The sequence below is a fragment of the Colius striatus genome, chromosome 14 (assembly GCF_028858725.1).
Source record: "Colius striatus isolate bColStr4 chromosome 14, bColStr4.1.hap1, whole genome shotgun sequence".
NCBI lineage: Eukaryota > Metazoa > Chordata > Aves > Coliiformes > Coliidae > Colius > Colius striatus.
Genome location: NC_084772.1, coordinates 6387895 through 6404888, shown reverse-complemented (window position 1 = coordinate 6404888; position 16994 = coordinate 6387895). Strand labels below are relative to the sequence as shown.

Genomic DNA, 16994 nt, shown 5'->3' with positions numbered 1-16994 from the left:
AGTCCATGAAGTTAACCAGGTAATTTTCTGTGCTTACAGTTAAATCTACTTTTTAGTCAGAAGTATTTTTAAAGTGAGATTTTAAAAACAAACCTAGCACTCATTTGGCAAGATTTTTTTTTTTACCTGTACTAAATGTTCCAGTTAACAAAGTTCTGTGTTTTATTAGTGTATAATTTTGTAAAGTTCCTGAAAATTCTATGAAATTGGCTTAAAAAATTCATTGTACATATTGATTCTGACACTTTATTGTCTTTGCTGTTCCCCAAAATTACAATGAGTAGACTTGAAACATTTTGGCAGATTTAGATGAAAATAAAATATTATTATATAGTAACAATTATTGTAAAAATTAGAGTCTGTGTTTTGTAAGTTTGTATTGAGTATGGACTGTTTATTTCTATAGATCTTGGAGTGGAAAAGACCTTAGTAAGGTGGGTCTGCAATGTGGTTCATCTTATGTGGATTTTGATTCTTCCATTTTGAGGAATTTAAGGGATTTTTATGTTTATTTTGTTTTTTCCTTCCATCTCCATGCTTACTAAACAATGCAAATGGTTTGGCTACACTGGAAACAGAGAAAATCACTTAAGGCTTTTCCATGGGACTCATGCATCTTTGGTGTCAACCAGAATAGAAAGCTTCCTAGAGATAAGAGAATGCTAAACAATTCTATTGAGTAGAATATCTTTTTGGTGTTCGTTTAGTCTTAACAATGATTTCCTAATGTAGGGAGTCATCAAGAACATGGCAATTGAGAGTCATTTAAAAGTAAAGTGGGTTACAGTGTTTCTGGCCTCTACTCGCTGCTCACGATGTAATCACAGGCTGGAGCCAGTGCTGCATTTGTAGACAGAGTCTAGTCTCTGGTACAGAAATGCTAAAGTTCTTGGGTGGGGGTGGGGGAGGCAGAAGCAGATGAAGTGCAGGCCTTCTTAAAACTAAACACCTGAAAGAAAATTTTAAGAGCATTTTGCCTTGAAAGCTCTGAAAGAAAGTGTCCTTTGAGTATTAAATATCCATAATCCTTTTTCTTTCCATTTGATGTTTCCCATTCCAGTGACCTATCTGAGAGTCTCATCCATATGATCTGCATAAACAGACTGTTACCATACACCTCACTTTACTTCATCAAAGCTTCAGCTAGATGTCTGGAATGAAGCAGTGACTGTGGTAGCCATCAAGCATACGGTGGTGAAAGTTATAAAACGTCCGCCGTGGTACTAGCAGAGCTGCCCATGTTTTAGAGATCAGTCTATTGTGTACTTTGGAATTACATGAGAAAAATGTGCTTGGACAGGAAATAATTAGCACTTGTCAAAGGGCAGGCAATAGGTTACAGTATTTTACTTTCAACAGGCTATCAGGGGATCAGCTAGATTAGATAATAGATTTTTTTTTTTCCTCTGGAAGTTAAATACAGATGACTCTAATTACCTTACATTGTGCATTAGAGAGCACATTATGAACAGTACAACTTCAAGAAATTTAGGTCAATGAAGAGAGGGCAGCTGGAAAAAACTTTGCTCCACACTTGGTCTTTGTAGAGTTAGGTAGGCATTCTGTTCTTTCATGAGTTTTATTTGTGTCATTAACACCTTAAAAAAAATACCTGCTGGGAACTGTTAGTACAAACTGATTCAACTTTTAGAAGTTTAGCCGTTCTCAGACAAAGGCATATCAACTGTTTTGATATGTATCTGCTTGGTTAAAGCATGTCTTTCCATTGTTTGCTTGAAGTTGTAGCAGTGTTTCTGCATATTATCAAACAGCTTTATGTTCCAAAACACATGGTAGTGCACTTAGCATTATTGCTTACTCTTTCATATACTTTTGACTCAAAGACGTCATCAGTATCTGAGCAGATCTAGGGATTCAAGTTGTTCTGTGATGAGTGGTAGTGATCCAAAATACTTCAGGTAGGACTCACTGAATGTTCTCCAAGTGTTAACAGAAATGGTCCAGAGTTTCTAAAGCCCCAGATTTGTTTATACTGCATGATAGTGCCTGATGGACAGGTTGTTATAGCTGTTAAAGAGCTGCTCTAGCCCTTTGAACTGACCCCTTCTTGACCTCTGCTTATAGAAGGTCACTGTTCAGCTTATAAAGCAAGGGGAGCCTAGATTCTACTGTAACAAATAGAGAGTAAAGGGAACAGCTGTGAATTTTGGACTATCCATGCAAACCTGTATAGACTTTTTAGGGTCACTGTATGATAATGAAAATTGTTACCAAATTATATGGAAATTTAACAGCAATAGTGGGAAAGAGAGGGTGGAGTCTAATGCATTGGGTTTGATAAATGAAGTGTGAAGTTACCCATCTGGCTCTAGACAGCCTTCTTTTTCTCTGCGAAAGGGAAACATTTAAAAATAACCATGGTACATCTAGAATCAATGACCCATACAGAGAGCTGGAATAGATCAAGATTTAATGGTGGCTGTGGAAGAAATTATCATTTGAAAAGTGAGACAAAGGATGAAAAAGTACAGTTCAATATCTGCACCTGATTCATTTTCAAAAAGGACCTTAATATTTTTACCCCACTGATGATGCTGTTGTCATTTTGTATTTTACTTTTTAACTGGAACCAGAAAAGTTGTTATATCCTAAAGAAACAGTCTGGCAAAAAAAAAAAAAAAGTACTTTAATTCAAGAGAGAATGATGCACTTTTCCTGATCAATAAATGCCTAAGAGAACTGGACTATATTCAATAAAAATGATATCTCTTATTTCTCCCAATAGAACTTGTGTCATGTTATAATATTATTGTTTAATATTTAATGACATTCTGCACTTGTTTACTGCTATGTTTTTTTCTATCTTTTTCATATGGATACATATGCTACCAAACTAATTTGTTGTCAATAAATCAACAATAGATTAATTTAAAAGATAATGTTTCACTGCATTGAAATTATTAACTACTGAAAAAAACCACCATAATTATCTAAACCATTACTAAAAAAGTCTTTTTTATGCAAAAATTTTATTTATCCAAAATGATTTTGTTATGATGCAGGCTCTGATGACCATTTTGCTGTTTCTCTGAGTGCAATTGCAGCATTTCTCTTACGGGAAATTCAGCCATGTAGTGGAAAACGTAAAGCTTTCGAGAAACTTTGGAGTGGAAAAATTGATAGGAAAACCAAAATTATTTATAATGGTGTTGCATTTTTGTAGTTGTGCTACTTAGCCAAATTCTGAAATCTTAGATTCTAAGTTGTCATATAATGGCAAATTGACATAGTGAAAGCAGATGAAACTGTCAATCAATAATTTGGAATAAATTAAACAAAAAATTCTTCAGGTTGATGAGATAAACAGCAGAAAAGTGTTAATTGATTATATCTGTTAAGAATACCTTAAAACTTTGCCTCATTAAAATAACAGAATAAAAAGTTTTATGAGGTCACATCCTATAACATTTTGTGGGTCAGATAATCGTATTTTTAAAATTGTTATATTCTTCCATCTCTGCACAACACTTCAAGAAGTTCTTACTCATGGCAAAGCATATAAGTTTCAGGTTTCGAGTCAAACTTTAACAACAATTCCTTAGTGGTTTTTGCCTTTGTCAAACCTCATCTTAGATCTCACAATTTTGACATAACAATGTAAAGGTATGTATATTTTTCTAGCTGTAGTGAACATTTACCATTCTACTGAGATAGTCAACCTCTTAGCAGTGAAATCTGGATTATTCTGGTGATATTTATAGAGAAATTTAAATTATAAGTACATAGTGTGACAATTGAGTCCTAATCTGCGATGATGCTGTTCTGTTTTATAACAGGAACAATGAAGAATATGAGAATGGATTCCTAAAATAGTATGCATGTTAAATGAGATACGAAGAGGAATATAGTTACAGATTTTAGTTTCTATTTTGAAGACAAAGTTTTGGTTTTGTTTTTTTTTTCCTAAGCATTAACTTTTTATACCTTGGAATTGTAGATTTTATCTGAGAAGGTTATTGAGGTAATTTAACTCTTTATTGCCATAGGAAAAAGTGATGTTGACTTAAAGAAGGAACATATTTCCTTCTGTATCAGAAGAAAAGTCCATGGGTTAAGAAGTTAGCGTGGACTTTGGGAAAAACAGAGCATCTTTTTTTCCTTCTGTCACAGTGTTTGTGTATTGTTCAGAAACTCACTATATACTAGTTTTAAAATGAAATGTGAAAATCCTGGTTGAAAGACTGGTTGACAAATAATGAAATCTTTTACACTTTCATTGACCTGCCAAGATGATAAATATGTTAAATATTGTGAATACTTCAGAAACTACTGCAATGGGAGCTACACTTGTTCAAAAGATTTGACAGACAAATTGTAGAGTAGAGGAGTAAGGGAAAGTATTTCAGTTGTGTAAAACTTCTATGATTTAGTGTAACATTACAATGTCATTATTTTTTTTTTCTCATGTTCAGGAATCCAGTCTCCATGTTTCTGAAATTAGTAAAGAGCTCAGTACACACAGCTGCATATTCTCTATTGGACTTTTTTTTTATATATAACAGTTATCCTCTCTGCACAATTTCTGTGTCATTTTGAATGAATCCTCAGTAAATTAGCAACAAGCACGGACAAAAATTTTAAGTCATCATTTTGGAAATCACAGCAGGAGAAATAAAATTATATTTGGATTCTTTGATATTCATATTCTTGTATTTGTGCATGTGTGGACTCTTCAAAAGAAGAAAATGATACTGTTCAGCACCCACTATTTAACCTAAACCACTTTTTCAGAAAGGCAGTGTACACTGTGACTTAGATGGAATGTGACTTAGATGCTGAATGCTATGTGTTAATCGGGAAGATGCTTTGAGACAAACTGAAAACCAGCCTTGCAGCTTCAAATGAATGAAGAAAGCACTGTGACTTGAATGAAGTTGTCAGGTCTCCTGCTGTACTTATGCTTAGACATCAGCTGCCTTGATCAACCTTTGACTTTCCACCAGTTGCTTATTACCAGACTTCTTTTGCTTCTTGTGACCCTTCCTGTTTTCTGCCTCTGTCTTTCACCTGTGTTTCTTGTATTGAGGAGTCTTTGAAGCAGCCAAGCTTGGGATCAATAGGTACAAGTACTCTACTGGACAATGGAAATGCTGCTTGATTAAATGCTGCTGTTTAACCACCACTATTATTTCCTTTGAAACTCTCTTGACCTTTTACCCTTGAAAAAGCTTTATGTTTACAAGCTGTGGCTACTACAGAAAATGCTGCATCTTACCTTGTGATGTCACTGTATACACAGTAAATATGGTGAAAAAACTGTTATTTGGTGTAGGGATGTAAAATGAATGGTATTATAGGGCAGGCTAGTACGAATCACAAAACTTCAGCTCTGTGTGTGGCTTTTGTTGGTGTCATTCTTTCATTAAGGTACTTCATAGAAATTGTTTGCTCTGAAAGTTTACTTTATAATTTTTGTTTCGTTTTAATGCTTCACTTCCAAAACCATGATGAGGTGTATCATCCCATACCTGAATAACTGCTGAATTCTTTGACATTTCCTTGTTTTGGTTTCGTACTTTTCTTCTTGTTATGTTAGATTTTTCAAAAGATGATTCGGTGACAGTTCCAGATCTGACAACTGACACAAATGTAGTCCTTATTTATAGCGCAATTAAAGTTTCCAAAACAAAAAATGATAAAGAATTTTCCACTCTATTTGAATGCATTTCATTTTATTTTACTTTATTTCACCTCGACAGGCTTTTAAAGTCTGCATGAGTGATGTTTCCTTATTTATGTAAGGTTTCATGATTGCAGTACAGAAAAGATAGTTAGTGATATTTTTCCAGTGATTTGACAATGGTTTGCTTGCTACCATGGGGAGATGTGAATGCAGGAAATGGAGATTATTTCATTTCCAGACTGCAGAATACTGGTGATTGAATACATCATGGAGGTGACAAATTTATAATCTGTGGAGACAAAGTGTTAGCCACATCATCAGACAGTTGAACCACAAAGCAGCATTAGCATCAGCTGTCATCATTCCTGTAAGAGAGAATGGTGTCTGCCAGAGGCAGGGGAAAAGGAGAAAAGCCAGGAGAATTCAGTGTGGTGTACAGTGCTCAGTAACTGCCCATATTATCTGAAGACCTGATGTTATAAGCTGGGGATAGAGTGTGACTGGTCCAGAGAATAAAAAATTCTTATAGCTTTATTTAGCTTTATCCACTCAGGCTTTTTTCTTCTGCAGTGTCAATCTATACTTCTATTTGCCTTCAGCAAAATGTGTTAATGTTATGGTATGGAACATGTGCATAAAACTATTTGAAAGCTTAGTATGAACTAGAACTTTGTCTAAAATGAGACATTTAAAATTAAATGGATCTGTAGATAGAATTCTGTAAAATAATAGAAGCCCTAGTACAATTATTGTCACAGTTTTATCTGTCTTAAAGCTCAAGTAAATAAATTTAATTTGGAGGATGTGTTTTAAATAATCTATATATATTACCAGCATAGAAAAAACAGGGGATGATGTAAAGGGTTTACCCAGCCAAATGGTGAGCTTATCATGTCATGATGCATACATCATGATGCTTACATAAGTGCATGACTTAAGTCTTAAATGCTGTCAGCCTGATGTTATTAAAGTTTTTCTACATATATAGATCTTGATGGCTCTGGGAATTGATAATGAAGTACAAAGCCTTTTGTTTTCAAGTCAGCGGTTCAAATATGGTTCAGGTAGATAGTGCCAAAGATTATTCCCATTGGGTATCTGTGTTTGATGGCCTATGTAAAATACATTGGTTCTCCAACCCTAGTAGGCAGGTGTGTATATCACACAAAGCAACTGTTACAGCTGACACTAATTTGTACGTTTGCTGACATTTTTGGAGCAGCTAAAAATTGAGTGGATGTAGAAACTGAGCAAGATGGATCAATGCTTGAAGCAGTTTAGACCATGGTTGTGAGGCAGTGATAAACCAATAAATGTCATGACTGGCTATGGACAAAAAGAGAATATCAAACTGTTGCATTTCTCTGCAGTGTACTTGCTCTAAAAGTTGTGGTAACATATACACATAGTCATGTGCTGGTGAGAGCCATGATACATTACTGGGCAATGTCAACATCTTTGGACAAAAAGGAAGTGCAGTCCACTGGAGGCCAAAGAATGGGTTGGAGATGTATCAACTAATCAGAGAAACCAAGATGAACTGGAGAACAGAATTAGATTTACTTGCTTATTTTAACTAACAGTGAGATCTTTTTGGCATTTTAACAGTTTAATTTGGCTATCTTATTTATTCTGGTTTTTGATTGGAATTTTCAATTCTTAATGCATTGTTCCTGTGGAATTACTACATTATAAGCTATGATGATGCTAAAAAAGGAAGTTATCATTTGTTATGCTCAAGATATTCTATACAAACAGAGAATTTGGGAAGCTGTTTCATAGCATGAATGGTTTTCATATTCTTTGAGTTTTGTAAATAGCAGGAGTCGAAAGTGGGAACAGTGCTTATAAGTAATAGTAGCAGAAGAAAATCTTACCATGTTGCTTCAGCAGCTTAGTCAAGCAAGAATACTTCTAGAGGTGTGCAACACCCCAACTTACTGGTAATTCACAATAGTCCTATTTCCAAAGTCAGGAGAGATAACTTCCTCTCTGTGTAACATGTTTATTGCAAGGCAGAGTTTACTAAATATAAAGTCTAATTATATTTTATTAGGTCATCCTGAAAGCATTTTAGGTATTTACTCATGGTTTTGTTTCAGAAGATATGGATAATCCTAAAATCCAGATGTGTGTGTTGGGGTTTGAGAGTGAGATTGGAGGAGAGGAGAAAAGAGTTTTAAGAGGTAAGAGGGTGCGATGTTGGAGAAGGTCTTTAACTGATCTGCTTGCCTGTAGGTGACACTGTTGCATCATTTATCTGTTCATTTTCACATATCTTGTCCAGGGACAAAAAGAAAAAATTCAAAAGTTCCTTAAAATAATTTGAGATAAATTCAAATAAATACCTTACAGTAATGATTCTTTAAGCCTTGACTAGAGAGTGTGGAGTCTTAGATCCAGGTAGAGGAATTGCACGTTCTCCTTTCCAAAGATGGCAGCAGTTAATAATACTATTTCTGATTAACTAGCTCACTAGCATTGCATCTTCAGTTCAATATTCCCTTGACAGGCAAGATGCTAAAAGGATTTCTCTGCATGTTTCTAAAGACTAAAGTAATAAACCAAGATGATAATACACTGATGAGAAAAAAAAATCTTAATTTGCTGCTAAGTTATAGCAATATAAAGTTAAAATGTTTTTCATTGCTCAAGTCATTTAAATTAATAATGTGTGCCATTAAGTGAAATCTCTCAGAGGATTTTTTCCTTTGCCATTAAGTATCCTGGCTACAGAGAAAATGAAATATTCTATGAGTCTTGAGCAATCATCTATCTCTAAGCTACAGTGTGCCTGCTGCCAGATGTTCAGGTGCTGGTGCTGCTGCTTTGACATGTATATCTCTTCCAGGCAAAAAAACAATATATACATCAGCCCAGGTGCAAGGTGGCCTTGCCAGCAAACCTGCCTCCTCCTAGCTGTGACACTCATCCACTCCCGTCAGAATGTGTACGTTGGAAGGGGATTGTAATTAACCCCTGGAAAGCATAGGTTTCACTAAAGTGATATGTGCAGTAATGATATTGTTAGCTTCCTTAATTTCCAGTTTCACCATCAATTATACCATGTGTTTCATCCAGTTGGTGCTACCCTCCCAGTGTTAATTATAACCTACAAGACTGTTACAGTTAATTTTATGGCAAGCATATTGTCTCTTCAAGGCTCCACAGCAGCTCATAAATTATCTTGAAGGTAAAATGTAACTTGGGGAACTAGTTATGAAAATTCCATCCATCTCGCTTAGGAGGTGCAGCTGCTACTGTCAGCTGCCTCGCTGCTGCATTGTGAAGGAATTATGGTGGGTCAGGTTTAAGAGGCTAGGCCCAGGCTGTCACTGAGGAGAAAGGCTGTCCTGGCCCTGTCAGACAAGTACCTTCTGCCAATCCCTTGTGGTTTCACTTTGCAGGCAGTAAAAGGCAGGCAGTGCAGGTGGATAGTCCCCAAGCTGTCTCTATTCATTACTTTACAGAAACTTGTTTTAGGTAGGCAGGTACGGAGACCTTTTCACTGTTGTCATAATGTTAGGCATCATCTGCAAAGTGCAAGATAGATAACTCTATAAATAACTCGCTGTTCTGTTGGGCTGAAGTAGTGGAGAAACGATGATTAGCACCATAGACACACATGAAATAGCTCGCTGGTTTGTAAAATGACTATTGGTTTAATTGTAGCAATAGCTTGGTTTGGAAGAGCACATCTGTTCGCTTTTATTTCACATACACAGTACAAGGAGGTGCAATTTCACTGCTAAGTAATTTGTGTTGGAGTTTCACATTAAATAAATTAGCATGGGTTTATAGTGGAATTATTTATGACATCTGTGTTTTGCTGAAGGAATTGCAAACACTTGTTTTCTTTCAGAAAAGAGAGGGGAAAATAAAAATAAAGCCACTCGTTACTCAGAACAATGAGCTCAGCGTTCAACCGTTTATATTTTTGTAGTACACTTGATTATTACTGTAATGCCTTATTCTGCTCTTTATAGTAATAACACAACATTATCATAAAAACATAATTCCCTATTCTGCTGTGTCTTCATTTAATATTTTATATTTCAATAATTTGAAATGCTGTCAAGGTTTGGGTGTTCCTTTATGAACAAAACCTAAGTACAAATCAAATTTCCTGAGAGGCTTTTTTCCTCCCCTGTTTTACCTTTCAAGAGGACTTCTGTGTTTACGGTGTTGTTTCCTAACCTCATTTACAGCTGGGAGGACATATGTGGGGGAACACTGAAAGCTGATACTTAACACATTTCCATAGGCAACCGCTGTGCAGATGTGAACGTCCAGACCCATTGTGAATGAGTAAATGCTGTGAATTCAATTGAGGAGAAAATGAACAAACACAATGAAAACCAGCAAGGATAATGTATCTATAAATATATATATATATACACATATATAGTTCATATATTTTGACAGCATTCATTCAATTTTATTCAAGAATAAAAATCATTAATTAAATAGGGAAGAAAAAGAATTGAAAATAATACTTTGTAAACTGGACCTCTTCTATGTTTGTAAATTGGGGTAAAAAGCTGATTAGAGAGTGCAAACTTGTACACTTGTAATGTTTGTTCATTACTTTTCCCATTTCCAGTATTCCCATTCCCAATACTGGAATTTACAGTAGATGTACCTTGTGCTGTCTTTTAGAGATGCATTTTTTTCCCAGAGTCAACAATACACTTTCAGTGTATCAGTGTATTCAGGGAAGAAGCTCCTAAGTTTGAACTGACTAGAATGCTATATTTCTGTTTGTTTAGTTTATTCTGAGGGAAGCTGTGCATTAGGTGCAGCCTTGTGCAAAGTGAGGTGTAAAAACAGGATTGCCTCAAAAGTAGACCCAGAGGCATCGCTTCTCAAAAGTAAAGTTCTGTTTTGGCTTTATCCTTTCCGTATCTCACAGAAGGGGAGTGTGAGGGGAAATATTGTAACTGTTGCTAGTATATACCATCTAATGCATGATTGCTTCACCTCGTCATCGTGTTTACTTAATTACTATACAAAGATTATCCATCAGCATTGCCAAAGCAATTTCTTCATTGTAGGGTACTTCCCAGTTACGATTCTACATCACACCTCGGAGGTATCTGCAGTTTTTCTAGTATAGTTCTCACTAAATATTTGATGAATTTTCATAGGAAGAGAAGTTTGGGAACAGGGAAGGAGTCTGAAGATGTTAATGTCACATACTGGTTTCTAAAGGGGTCCAATGAGTGCAAGGGTCAAAAAATGTAACATTTATTTTGCTTTAAATCACATGAGAGCATCTAGGTTATTATTGCCGTCATCGGAATCTCAGATTTAACACCAGTGCAATATTAACAAAAAACATTTGAAAAAAAAGTTGTGGGTTGGGTTTTTTTTATGATTGAGTCTTATTTATCACACACAGAATTTAGACTTTTTTTTGTTGCAGAAGTAATTTAAAACAACACAAACTGAAGTGAAATATGTTTGCTAATTAAGTGCACTATCAGCCAAATGGATTTCTAAGAATATAAATGGTATCATAACTCAAATATATGTAAATTTAAAAGGGATTTAAATCACTGATAGGTTGTGCAGACCGGTGTTGAAGCTTGGTGCTTCAAACTGTATAAAGAAAGAATTAATAATTTTTAATATTATTGTAATAGAACAAAATGATTTTTCCAGGCTTCTACATGTTAGTAGTTAAGTAATAAGTACCAGTAATACAGGAACACCTCTGTGCATGATGAATCTTGTGAAATCAATGGAGCACTGCATGCAGTTGACCATTTGCTCATTCAGTTCACCCATGAAAACAAGTTATCAGTTCTGCTTATCTCTCTTTTGCACTCTGAGACATACAATGTTTTGATATGAAACAATTTCTTTCTTTTATTTCATAATATTCCCATTCCTTGCTCTTTTATTACTCTGAGATGGAAAATCAGTGTTCTTCACTGCCATTTCAGGACCTTCTGATTGGTTTGCTCTCTGTGTGTAAGGCAGTTGTTTCATGTTTTGTCAAGTGAGAAGTTTAAAACTTCTTGAGTAGGATTGCTGGACTACCAAAATACAATTTAATTGAGTGATGGAGGTTACATGATTAAGCATCATGTTGTTGATATGTATTTGGTTCCTTGCTCAACAGATGCATTAAACAAGATAATTTTAAGAATGTAGATAAATCTCTTTGCATGAACAGACCTTGCAACAAATTAAGTAGAATTACTTATATGTTTGAATTTTCATGTGTTCCAAACAAGCTACTTTATGTATATGTTGAACTTCTCTCATGAATTGAGGTCCTCATGGCATTAGTACTTCAATGTGCACACAGAAGGATTTTGTGAAAAAATATATTCTTGGTGTGATAGATTTTGACTATATTTATGGATTCCTCTCTCTGTAATGTCTTTCTGTGAAGGGAAATCTTCTTGGTCTCTCTTTAGAATCAACCCAACAAGCAAACAAACCAACAAAACCACAGAAAAAATCCCCCCAAAGAAAAAAAAAGGCACTAAAACCTTGAACTTTATAAAGTATCTACATTTCTGAAATGCATATCATTTCTTTTTCCTCACTAGAATCTATAAGCATATGCATTAGCAGACTAGCATAGTTCCTGATTTTGAAGATTGCCAACTGAGCTTTTCTGTTCACTTCTAGTTGTCAAGTGATATGGAAAATCCTAATCCTTCAGTTTTTACTAATTTTTATATTTATCTTACAAGAGGAACAGTACGAAGACATACTCCTCAAGTATTGAAAGAAAGGTTTCATTTTTATGTTTAAGTGTACAACTTTTTTAAATTAATCAGTTACTATGAGGTGCAGTTGATGCTGAATAAAGAAAAATAATTCTGTTTGCGTGCTCAAAGCCTGACCTTTATTTAAGCATATTATTTTTTTCTGTGTCACACACACACACCAAAAAAAAAAAAAAAACCCTACAAGATTTATTGGCATTTATGTGGAAAAAAAATGAAAGGATTTTCATGTTTTGTAAGAAACTTAATACACTCTCGCAGATGGCCCAGCTCAGGTGTGATTTTAATTATGAGATAAAACAAAGCCCAACACAGTAGGAAGTAGTCTTAATAAACGGCCTGAAGCTTTTGTCTTCATGTGTCAAAAAGCCTTTTTATTGCGTGATGAAATTTTTTTTTTACTAGCTGTTTCTAGAAATGCTTGAAAAAAATGTAAGGGCTTCCAAAGTTCAAGGGAATTATTTTGGTCAAGTGAAAAAATAAGAATTTTTTTTTTCCATCTCTTTTTTTCTTATCAGTAAGTTTAGACTTTTGCTGGCAAGTGATGGAAATAATGCATTCATGATAATTAAATCTGCAAGGACGCAAATGCTTGATTTATAAGTAAAATAATTTTCTAATTAGTTGTTGTCCTTGTTTGTTGGTGTATCACATTGCTTAGTAGTAGGATTTGTTAAGCCTGGCTTAAGCTGCATCATCAGAAACTAATATTAATTTAAACCTTGCTATGGTATTCAGCCTTTGTTATTAAAACACAAATATTATCCTGTTGTTAAATATTATCAATGTATTATAATAATGTTGTACTGTCTTTCCCTTAGTGGGGAATTATGAGGACCTCGTGTTAGGACCTCAGTGTCCTGACATAGTTAATTATCCATAGATAATGGTTTTCAGCAGTAGCTGTTCTGAACATCACAACCTCACTGTTAAGGGCTTAATAAATATTTGCAGACTCAGGTGCAGAGCACCTATGTTCTCCTCTACAGAAGCAAACAGCTGTGGTTTCTTTCCTGCACTATACATCACATACGATGTCTCATTTGTTGTGGCAAACCTAATGGTGCAAATGGCAAGCTTTATGTCCTGTGTAATACTGCGGTAATATGTTTGTTGCAGGTATGCTAACTTATCTTTCATGAGTCATCTGTCTTTTCTAATACAAAAATACCCTAGGAAGCTGAAACTTGGGGTTTATTACTTGAATACTGTGCATATTGATAAAACTATTTAAAACTTCATTTTACACTGTACAACCACTGTCACCACTGACGCTGGAAAGTGGAAAATTATAACCAGATGGTTCACAATTGAGTTCTGTATCCACAAGCTTACTTATAGTAGACAGTTATTTGTAATAATTATTTCAATTGTAGGACACTGAAGAGCCTGAACATAATGAGCTTTTACAAGTTATACAGGTAAAATATTATCTTTTTCCTGTGTGGTTGAATATGTCTCCTTCTTTGGAGGTTTTCAAAACCCACCTGGGCATGTTCCTGTGTGACCTGATCTAGGGGGACCTGCTTTGGCAGGGGCATTGGCTTAAATGATCTTTATAGTTCTCTTCCAGTACTTTTGTCTATCTTGTCCTGTGTGCATCATCCATTGTGATTCTCAGCTGATGTAATGCCAAGAGGTCTACAAATATTTATCTTGTCTATGATTTTTAAGAAGTAAGTTGTTGAGAGGTGGGAGTATACATCACAGTTGCTTTGATGAGTGTGTAGGCTTACATGGATTGCCGTGAAGCATACATCCGAAGCACCAATTGGCCTGGCCTCTGAGACACTTCTAACTGGTTTCTGGTAGTCAAACACACATATTTTATTACGCTCACCATTCAACAAACTGTGTACTGACTGTAGGAAGCTTTGTATATCAGTGTTAATATTACAGAGAGCATTATGTTTCAATTAAAGTTTGCTTATGATGTTCCCTATTCAGATAGCAGTTATGGCTTTGTTACAAACCTTGGGGAAGGAATTTTCATTCCATGTGCATCCTATGCGAAATAGATTATGTCTTTTGACTTGTTAATCCAGTTCTGCTGATTGACTCAAAGTGAAACAAAAGCTGGCAAACCTGCTCCGATTTTCTCTCAACAAATGCTGCGTTCTCCTGCTGCATGAGATGTGAGTAGTGCTGACATGTCACTAGTATGACCTGGCTATCTGGCCAAGAAGTCATTAATGTCGGATGAAAAAACAAAGTAAACAAAGGGTGTTGTTTTTAAGTGGTGAGAGACTGTGGGTCCTAGATGTTGTGTCTTCCTGTCAAACAGAAGACACAATGGCAATGATTGGTTTGCCTTAATTTTTAGTGGTACAAGCCTAAAAGTTACTTGAAAAACATACCCATGATTCTAGGATTAAAATTCTGCATTAGATTAATTTAACTGCAATTATTTTCATTATTAATTGAGTGCACTTCAAAATTCTCCTGGTAACTATTCTGTTAGTAACCTATGCCCCTTTGAGTCATTAACAAAATGTAACTGATCTTCATCTGTTTTTGGAAGGTGGAGGGGTTAATCTTCAATATAATCAAGGCAAGAAGCTTTTGGCTCACAAAAGTAAATGTTTTCGATCCTTTGTTGTGAGCTCCCACAATTTTCTCTACAGCAGACTTTGATGAAACAGAAAACTGATATGCTGAGCCACTGGAATTGCAGTCTTGTAATTTAGAAATATCCATTTTATCCCTTATAATTTCTTCACTAAGATTCTTCAGTCTGAATCTGATATAGGTAGGAGCCAAGACAAACAGTAACCATTTATAGTCGTTCAGACCAGTTTGGATTTCACTAGAATGTAAGGCCAGAGTTCTTGGCTTTGTTTCATCTGTCTTACAAGGATAGAAAGTGCATTTAAATTGTGGTACTCCCCATAGCAGCATGTTTCTGTAACATCTGCAAGCTTTTATTTTCAGCATTATAAAGATGTGAAAATCTTATGCAGTGAACTCTTTAATTGACCAGCTGAAGAACTTGATGGAACTTTGATTAACATACTAGAAATAGCGTGTGCAAAAAGCTATCAACAGTCCTACAAGCAGGATCTAGAATGCAGTGATACCAGCGGTGCCATACATGTGCTTATATAGAGGAGAGAGCAAGTGTGCATCTGTTCTGTGTGGGGCATTGCCCTTAGAGTGCTGACATGTATTGAGAGTTTTGATCCTGCAAAATGATTCTGAATGCATAGCTAACTTGCTGTGGTTTTAAAAAGCAAGTGGTGCAGCAGATAGTATTTGCGGGACTGAGCCATGAAATCACTCTTGTAATTTAGTTGTTTGTTTGTTCTAGAGATATTTGCTAAATAACTAGAATAACTTATAGTGAGTGCTCCAGAAGTCTTAGTCATAGAATTCTAAGAACTATGGAATTAGGCTCTTCCCTTAATTTTAGTATTGTTACCGCCCTACCACCCAATGGCTCCTTCCAACAAGCCTAGTTTGCCGGAATATCATTCAGAATCTATCTTGTCTTGCCCTGTCCTCCTGCTTTATAAATAACTTTAGATGCAGAGGAAAGGACTTTTTAGTATACCTTAGACTATTTATTCTACCTTACATAGCACTTTGAAGTTCGTAGATGAAATTCCCATGGAATGTGTATGACAATGGAAAAGAGAGAAGCATCATATTTGCAAAGTCCATGCTGAGAAAGCAGGGTGGAAAAACAATGTAGTGTTAAGTTCTTTATAGTTGAAAGTTGTGAAAGAGTTTTGAATGCTGTTGTTGTGTCTTGCTGAGTACCTTTGAAACAGATATATGTAATCTATAGCAAAATGCTATGGTAAACCATGTAGAGAATGTGTCCTTCGCCAGAGCATAAGTATGAGGATGGGACCCTTCTCTTGTAATGATCAGTAACATCTAATTTAAATGCATGTCACAAAAATATGTGATGCACAATGTTTGCTGTGAATTTCAACTCCCAGTTGTTGAATGCAGTTCAAAGACAAAAATACTACTGACTTTCAGTACTTTAAAAATCCACAGCAGTCCGTTGTCCATATAAATGACATAGAGGACAGAAGTTTTTGTGTCAGTGGAAAGGTACCTTGTGTGGAGGAAATTGCTAACCAAATATCCCATGAAGTAGTTTAAAATGCATGATTTTTTAAGAAAGCCATTAATAGCAGTTATTAAAGCAGACAGCCTAAAATGCACATTTCTAGAGTTAGAATGAAGATGGCATTTAAATTTGTAGTCTATCAAAATCTGAAGTTTTCACAATATCACTGCCTAATGACTCTTAGCTTTTTAAAGTGATCATTGGCATGCTTGCTACACTCGTGTATTTAAAGGTAATATTGCCCATGAAATTAGACTCTTTGTTCTCTGTTTAAGGTTACTGCTGATGAAAGCAGATAATCAATAAAACAATTAAGACCATGAAAATTATCAGAGGAATGGAACACTTTGCCTGTGAAGACAGGCTGAGAGAGTTTGGGCTGGTTCAGCCTGCCTGAAGAAGGCTCCAGGGAGACCTTTTAGCACTCTTTCAGTATTATTTGCTGTATAACGACTGTAAGAAAGATGAGAACAAACTTTTTAGCAGGACTTCTGGTGATAGAGCAAGGGGTAATGGTTTTAAA

General features: G+C 35.4%; 1 protein-coding gene across 4 annotated transcripts in view; it reads left to right on the top strand.

Annotated features, from left to right (window-relative positions):
* The window catches only part of FTO (FTO alpha-ketoglutarate dependent dioxygenase), a 232911-nt gene that overhangs the window by 105152 nt on the left and 110765 nt on the right, over positions 1-16994 (top strand). Inside the window, exon 9 of one of the 4 annotated variants that reach the window (XM_062007503.1) lies at positions 4434-4897. The exons of 2 other annotated variants lie outside the window; for them this stretch is intronic. In XM_062007503.1, the coding sequence (XP_061863487.1) occupies positions 4434-4557 (124 nt within the window). In that variant the 3' untranslated portion in view covers positions 4558-4897. Of the gene's footprint in view, positions 1-1060; positions 1624-4433; positions 4898-16994 lie in introns of those variants that run through there. One more of the 4 variants, XM_062007504.1, reaches the window with a different exon arrangement.